Source organism: Pinus tabuliformis, chromosome J (genome assembly GCF_031772625.1).
Source record: "Pinus tabuliformis cultivar Carrire ecotype Pingquan chromosome J, CPIR1, whole genome shotgun sequence".
Lineage (NCBI taxonomy): Eukaryota > Viridiplantae > Streptophyta > Pinopsida > Pinales > Pinaceae > Pinus > Pinus tabuliformis.
The window spans coordinates 592957052-592965450 of NC_142295.1; the positions used below are offsets into that span (position 1 = coordinate 592957052).

General features: G+C 42.2%; 1 protein-coding gene across 1 annotated transcript; it reads right to left on the reverse strand.

Annotated features, from left to right (window-relative positions):
* Nucleotides 1–249: 249 nt before the first annotated feature.
* Nucleotides 250–738, reverse strand: LOC149228380 (uncharacterized). Its single transcript, XM_089380759.1, has one exon. It carries the CDS (start codon nucleotides 736–738, stop codon nucleotides 250–252), a length of 489 nt encoding a protein of 162 aa, XP_089236885.1.
* Between the last annotated feature and the right edge of the window lie 7661 nt (nucleotides 739–8399).

The window sequence follows — 8399 nt, forward strand, 5'->3', positions numbered from 1 at the left end:
AATAGACTCCTTCCGAGTCTCTAGAACTTGGACCTTCTCAGGAAGGTTTACCTTCTTCTCGGGAACTTGTACCTTCTCCTCTGAAGCCTGCATCTGCACTTGCACCTGCTCCTACTTCTCTGAAGCTTGCACCTTCTTCTTTCCATGATCCACAAGCTTGCCCATCAACTTGTAGAGACCATGCTCTCTAACTCCAAGCACAATCCCATTGGATTTAGAGCCTCTAGGCCCGAGTCTTGCCTTCCCATCCTAGAAGACTTCAAACCCCTTCCTCTCCATCATCGAGTTGGAAATCATGCTATATCTGAGTCCTGGTACAAATAGTACATCCTGGACCAGCATTATACGTCCTGTCTCCATCCTGAATGGCACAACACCCGATCCTTGGATCTCCAATTGACTCTTGTTTCCCAACACCATGTGCAACTTCAAGTCCCATTCAACTAGAGTCTCAAAACCCTCCTGTGACCCTATCATATGCTTCGTCACATCATTGTCAAAGTACCATCCATCCTCATTGACAATATCCTGCGAGAAATGAGAAATCATAGTCCTCCTCTTCCAATCTCCTAGAGAGTCATCTATCTCAGCTGAAGTGGCAACATCGGTGGCCTTCTTTCCTTTCTTCTTCTCATCATTTCCATTCTTCTTCATGAGACATCTCAATGAAAAATGACCTATCTCGCCATAGTTGAAACACTTGACTTTACTTAAGTCCTTCTTTTGCTTAACCTCCATTCACGATGCAAGTGCCATGTCATCATATGAAGCCTTCTTCTTCGGATGAAGAGCTTTGTCTCGCAACTCTTCCTTAATGAATTCATCCCACATCCTATCCCAGTCTGGCAGCTTCTCCCTAGCAATGATTCCTTTGATGAATGGATTCCAATCCTATGTAAACCCTTTCAAGGGAATCCTTACCATATCTCCATCTGAGGTAGACACACCAATGGCAACAATCTCATCTTTGACCTAAGGTACACTCATCAGATACAAGGTCACACTTTCATCCTTTATCATCTTGGTGGACTTCAACTTATCCTCCAATACCAGTACCTGGTTCTCGTTCTTATTCTAGAACAAATTCTTAAGAGCCATCTACATATCATGTGCATTATTCTTCCAGGACAAATGAGGTATTAGGCAATCCTTCACACCATCTAGGATGATCAATCTCATCCTCTATTAAATTGGAAACTAGTGCCAAACTCCATGTGGGTTAGCTTATTCATGGTAGCTGATATTTTTATTAGATCCCTCTCGTCGAGAGCTGTAGGATTGATCTAAAGATCATGCGATTCCGATAAGTATTTATGGAGATATGAATTTATTTTGTTTATGTAATTATTATCAAGCCGACCAGCTCTTATGTAGGCTCTAGAAGCCCAAACGTCATGTCTATTCAAACTATACATTTTTGGTATAAATAGATGAGGATTTGATGTCATTTGAGAATACAATTATTGAGTGATCTCCTCCTCTCCATGTCTTGGGTTTTTGGAGGAGTGAGACATCAAGAGTAATATGCTGGCCTTACAAATGATGATCTAAAACGCAGGAGCATTGGTCATGAAGAATTCTCTTCCCAGCAAGGGGAAGGGTCTATCCACAGCCGCAGAGAAGACTCTCCATACGAAGTTGCAGTAATGGTAATAAAGATATATACATATTTGTAGTAAATGGAACAGTAATGGAGACACTTGCACATAAGAAGCAAGGCACATACGCTGTCATTCATAGAAGACCTATACGCACAGCAAATACATCTATATGCTGTCTAGTTCAAGCACGTATGAACGTAGTCATGGACCACACAATTAATATGCTGTTCATTGAGACCTAACCGTAGATCTAAGGACCTAACACGCAGCAAATATTACACGGTCTTAATGATACCCTAACACGTAGCAAATATTACACAATGTACGCAGCAAATATACGCCGGTCATACGCAGAGATGGAATCCGTTGCAAGTGAACGCACAACTACATTCGCAACAATACAGTGAACACTCAGTTGCTGGTCAATAGGACATATGTATATACACTGGAGGCATATAATATACGCAACAATGAAATGCTCTTCATAATGAAAGTGATACGTTGAACAGATCTTGCCCTAATTATATAGAGATCCTTACACGCAGTTAGATTATGGAAGACATTATGCTATAATGAACATTATGCTGTAATGGGAGAAAATTCATACGCTGTAATGAATTCATCTAGCCGCTGTTATGGGAGACAATTCATATGTTGAAATGGGTACATCTAGCCGCAGATCATGGAGACTGTAATACGCATTTCATGGATGTAATACATTGTTCTAAATGGATGTGATACGCTGTTATACGTTGTCATATTCACGCAGTCAAAATTATGCCCTAATCATTGTCAAAGTGAGGTAGCCACAGACCATACGTGAAGGAGCCACAGACTCCTATGTGTATCCTCGAATGAAGAAAGCCGGATGTATGTGATCTGGGCACATCTAGTCTTGATGGGCTAAGATCACAATAGCAATAAATGTTGAACAATGATCTCGATTTCAGTTGGATAAAGAAGATATCAGTGACATACAATAGCCTTGAAGTATTAGATGATGTTTCTATATGTTGTAGTGTTCACCTCTGAAGAATGTAAGAGACAAGGATCATAATCTTACAGTACAATAAGATGCAATTATGATCTCAAGGTTCAAAGATCATCTCAGCCTCTAGGAACAATCATGGTGTGTAATCACTCATCAAAGCAGAGATGAGATCATTAGCATGATGTAGATCATGGGCATCATGATATATGAGTGGCATGATGCATGAAGCATGGGCAGCTTGATGATGTATGAGATCATGGACATAAAGGGCAGCATGAGATCATGGTCATGGGAAGTATGATGATAATCATGATTAGTGTAGCATGGTGCAGTGGTGCAACAAGTGGACTAGATGTAGGACTATGATAGGTGAAGCCACCACCTTGGAGAATCAGTTGAAGCAGAATGTCTTCAATTGATCTCATTATTATACGAAATGATCTATGTCAGATCTAGATAAGTCAAAGTGTTGACTTCTGTTGTAATTGTACTATCTCTCTCTCTCTTTCTCTGCTGAACTTTGAAGAACATAAAAGAAGAATTGATCAAGGGTTTCCCCACACCTTGTGGGGTTTATCCCTGTCTTGCACCACATCTTGTGTCCTCTTGCCTTGGCTTGTCTTCTGCGATTTATATTTATGTCCTATCTGCAATTTACTTGCATTCAAGAAGAATCAAGGGTAGAAGGGCAAGAAATGCCCTTGCCTAAAGGTCCTCCTGCTGCTTTTTCTTCTCATGCTAAGAAAACAAATAATTCTGGGTCTAAATCGAAAAGAAAGGCTAGACCTAAGGGTGGAAGAAAAGGACGATGTTACATTTGCAATAAAGCAGGTCACTATGCAAGGGAATGCCTTAATAGAAAGGACTCTCACCGTGACGATGATCAAAATCCCTCTCATGGTAATCGAAGGAATGGAAAATTCAATAGCAAAGGTAAAAGGAATGCTGGAAATCAAGGAAGAGGGCAATCATTCAAGAAGGCTAGAAATTCCAGGTATGAATCTAACACTGTTGACAATAAGCAGGCTGAATATTATCTACCAGCTGCTCTGTCTACCTCCACTCCTTCGGACTCAATGGGAATTTGGCTCATTGATAGTGGTGCCTCAAGACACTTCACTGGTTACAAAGAAGTACTCCATAATTTGATAGAGAAAGAAACTAACCTGGAAATTTTCCTTGGAGATGACATGAAATACCCTGTGAAAGGTGTAGGCAATGTTTCTCTCAAATTGAATCAAGGTAATATGATCCACTTACAAGATGTATTATATGTACCTGATCTCAAAAAAACCCTAGTATCCATCTTGGCAATGGAAGACAAAGGCTACAAGGTAACCTTCAGCGATGGCAAGGTACGTATACGGAAAAATAATGTTAAAGATGCTTTCACTCTTGGGTTTCGAGTTAATTCTTTATATTAGGTCGGTGGAAGTCCGCTAGGTGTCATGTCTTGTGACACAACTCTTCAGTCTGAACTTTGGCATTGGAGGTTTGCCCACCTTCATTACAAACCTCTACCCTATGTAAGACAGATGGTAACAGGGATGCTTGAATTCCAAGTAGAGAAAGAAGGTGTGTGTCCAGGATGTGCCGAAGGAAGCTCAAAAGGGGACCATTCCCCTCAAGTCAAAGCAAGACCTTCGATATATTACAACTAGTTCACTCAGACATATCTGGTATGATGCCTGTGAACTCCTTGGGAGGATATTCATATTATCTTACTTTTACAGATGACTATTCTCGAAAGACCTGGATGTACTTCTTGAAAAACAAGGATGAAGTGTTCTCTTGGTTTCGACACTTCAAAGCCCTGATCGAGAATCAAAACGAAAAGAAGATCAAGATCTTAAGAACTGATAATGGGACTAAATATTAATCTAATGAGTTCCATGATTTTTGTAAAGAGGCTAGCATCAAGAGGGAGACTACTACACCATATACTCCTGAACAGAATGGTGTGGCAGAAAGGAAGAACCATACGATTATGGAAGCTGTCCGGGCCATGCTACATGATCAAAGACTTCCGAAGCTTCTATGGGCTGAAGCTAGAAACACTGTCGTATATGTACAAAATCGATGCCCTCATCAAGCATTGGGTTCCAAGACTCCTAGCATGGTATGAGAGGATCGACAACTACTTGATGAAGCTGGGATTCACTAGGAGTGAAGCCGATCCTAACCTTTACTTTAAGGTTGAAGATGATAAACCTCTCATACTGGTGTTGTATGTGGATGACCTCTTTCTAATAGGTGCAGACCCTCTCATTCTCAAATGTAAGAGGGAGTTGGCTTCTGAATTTGAAATGAAGGACCTAGGACTGATGCACTATTTCCTAGGACTTGAAGTGTGGCAGAAGCCAGGGGAAATTTTCCTATCTCAAGGAAAATATGTGGTGAAGATATTGGAAAGATTCGGTATGGTGGACTGTAAGCCTGTAACTACCCTGATGGAGCTTGATTTCAAGAAGTTAAGCGGTAGTGCTGTTGGACCTGTTTTATGAAATGCTACCAAGTATCGGCAACTTGTCGGAGCATTAATGTTCTTAGTGAACTCTCGTCCAGATATATGCTTCGCAGTCAACACGTTGAGTCAACATATGGTTGAACCCCACCACATACGTTGGATTGGTGCCAAGAATCTGTTGAGATATCTTCGTGGCACTATCACTTATGGGTTAAGATACACTGCCGGAGATGTGAGACTAATTGGATACATAGATGCTGATTGGGCAGGCAATGTGGAGGACCGTAAGAGCACTTCCGGGTGCTGTTTCTTCTTTGTATCTACTTCGGTATCCTGGATGAGTAGGAAGCAGAAGTCGATGGCCTTGAGCACTGCCAAAGCAGAGTATATTGCTGCTAGCATGGCCTCCTGTGAGGCAGTTTGGTTGCAAAAACTCTTCAGTGAGCAGTTTGGATTTACATTGGATACCACCATGATCCTTTGTGACAACTAGAGTGGGAATTATTTGTCAGAGATCCCGTATTTCATGATCGCTCCAAACATATCGATATCAGATACCACTATATTCGAGATATGGTGCAATGGGGAGCTATAAGGCTCCAACATATTGGTGTAGATGAACAGGTCACCGACATTTTGACAAAACCCCTTGGGAAATTAAAATTTATGACTTTCTGAGAACAACTTGGAGTTGTTCAAAGACCCTCCTATGAGGGTCATGTATGAAGCATTGAGCTCTGGGAGCTCTAGGGGGGTGCAGGATGCTTCTTGGAGCAGCTTATGACCATAGGATAATTCACTATCCCCTGGTGGTATACATGTACACCCCGTGGCGACATTGTAGTAGGATTGATGTGTTCTCCTGTGAGGCCTGGATTGATGTGTTCTCCATGGCGGCTTGGATTGATGTGTTCTCCATGGTGATTGTAGCAGGATTGATGTGTTCTCCTGTGAGGCCTAGATTGATGTGTTCTCCATGGCGATTGTAGCAGGATTGATGTGTTCTCCATGGCTACATGGATTGATGTGTTCTCCATGGCGATTGTAGCAGGATTGATGTGTTCTCATGTGAGGCTTGGGTTGATGTGTTCTCCATGGTGACCTAGATTGATGTGTTCTCCATGGCGATTGTAGCAGGATTAATGTGTTCTCCTGTGAGGACAGGATTGATTAGTTCTCCTATTGAGGCATCCTACCCATGCAGTCTGGGACTCATGGGAAGTACCTCTCATCTGATCAATAAGCAGGGAAATGAAGTTAGGGACCATAGTAGTACCGATGGACGCATCATTGTATCTATCGTACTCCCTACGCTAGGATGACCTCCATTGATCTGGGATCAATGATGCTGGTCTGGGACTAGTGGTAGGAGTTGTACCATACTATGACACTAACTTTGAGTCGATTGAGACTGGTCTGGGACCAGTGGTACATTATCTGAGACTGACTTCATGTTAGTGCAGCACTAGTCTGGGACCAGTGAGAGTGGTACATACTATGACGCTGACTTCGGGTTGGTTGAGACTGGTCTGGGACCAGTGGTACACTCTCTGAGACTCCGATACTAGTCTGGGACCAGTGGTAGGAGTGGTACTTACTATGACACTGACGTCGGGTCGGTTGAGACTGGTCTGGGACCAGTGGTATGCACTTTGAGACTGACTTTGAGTCAGTGGAGGATGATACTGGTCTGGGACTAGTGGAGTTGTACTCACTATGACGTTGATTCGGGTTGGTTGAGATTGGTCTGGGACCAATGGTACATACTCTGAGACTGACTTTGAGTCAGTATGATACATCCTTGATCATTTCTTCTTCTTCATAATTCAGACAAAAGAAGAGCATAATAGAACAAAGCAAAGCAACACATAACAGAGCAGATCCGTACAGGGAAGACCAAGACAAAGTAGAATAGGAAAAATAGAGCAGAGCAGGGCAAGGGTCAGGCTGTATAGGGCAGTGCATTTGATGGATGAATAGTAATGACCGATAGATAGATTGTAGATGAAGTTCTCCCTAGTTGAGAGGGAGTGTTAAAATTGGAAACTAGGGAAAAACTTCATGTGGGTCATCTTATTCATGGTTGATAATATTTTTATTAGATTCCCCTCGTCGAGAGGTGTAGGATTGATATAAAGATCATTCGATTCCACCACCAAAAGTTGTGGCTTTTAGAGGAGGTTCAGATGAACCTACAACATAGTTCAGATGAGGAGATCTTCTAGTCCACACAGGTCAAACTTTACTTCTGTAGTTGCAACTTCAGTTTCGGCAGCTTCTGGCTTCACAAGTGTGAGGGAGAGACCCTTTTCTGCGCAGTAGAGAAGAGACTCTTTTCTACATAGTAGAGAGAGAGAGATGTGATGAGATGAGTGACTCCAAATGAGGAAAAGTCTTCCTATATTTATACACATTGTTGGTGTTTGAATAGATGCGACTGTTGGGCTTCTGAGCCTACATGAGTTGTAGGTTGCTTGATATTAATTCCATAATCAAAATAAATTCATATCTCCATGAATACTTATCGGAATCGGATGATCTTTATATCAATCCTACACCTCTCGATGAGGGGAATCTAATAAAAATATTATCGGCTAAGAATAAGACGACCCACATGAAGTTTTTCCCTAGTTGCCAATTTTAACACTCCCTCTCAACTAGGGAGAATTTCATCTGCAATCTGCCTATTGGTTGTTACTATTCATCCATCAAATGCACTACCCTGTACAGCCTGACCCTTGCCCTATTCTACTCTATTCTGCCTATTCTACTTTGTCTTGTTCTACCTTGTACTGATCTGTACGACTCTGCTCTGTTATGTGATGCTCTGCTTTGTTTTGTTTTGCTCTGCTTTTCTCTGAATTATGAAGAAGAAGAAATGATCAAGTATGTATCAAAGTCGGTCTCAGAGTATGTACCACTAGTCCCAGACCAGTCTCAACCAACCCGAAGTCAGCATCATAGTGAGTACAACTCCACTGGTCCCAGACCAGTATCATCCTCCACTGACTCAAAGTCAGTCTTAGAGTGCCTACCACTGGTCCTAGACTAGTCTCAACCGACCCGAAGTCAACTTCATAGTAAGTACCACTCCTATCACTGGTCCCAGACTAGTGTCACAGTCTTAGAGAGTGTACCACTGGTCCCAGACCAGTCTCAACCGACCCGAAGTTAGCGTCATAGTATGTACCACTCTCACTGGTCCCAGACTAGTACTACACTGACACGAAGTTAGTCTCAGAGTATGTACCACTGGTCCTAGACTAGTCTCAACCGACCCGAAGTCAGTGTCATAGTATGGTACAACTCCTACCACTGGTCCCAGACCAGTAACATTGAT

Bases quoted from the DNA above. Each gene is read 5' to 3' on its own strand.
- LOC149228380 (XM_089380759.1), bottom strand. From the start codon at position 738: ATGGAGGTTAAGCAAAAGAAGGACTTAAGTAAAGTCAAGTGTTTCAAC.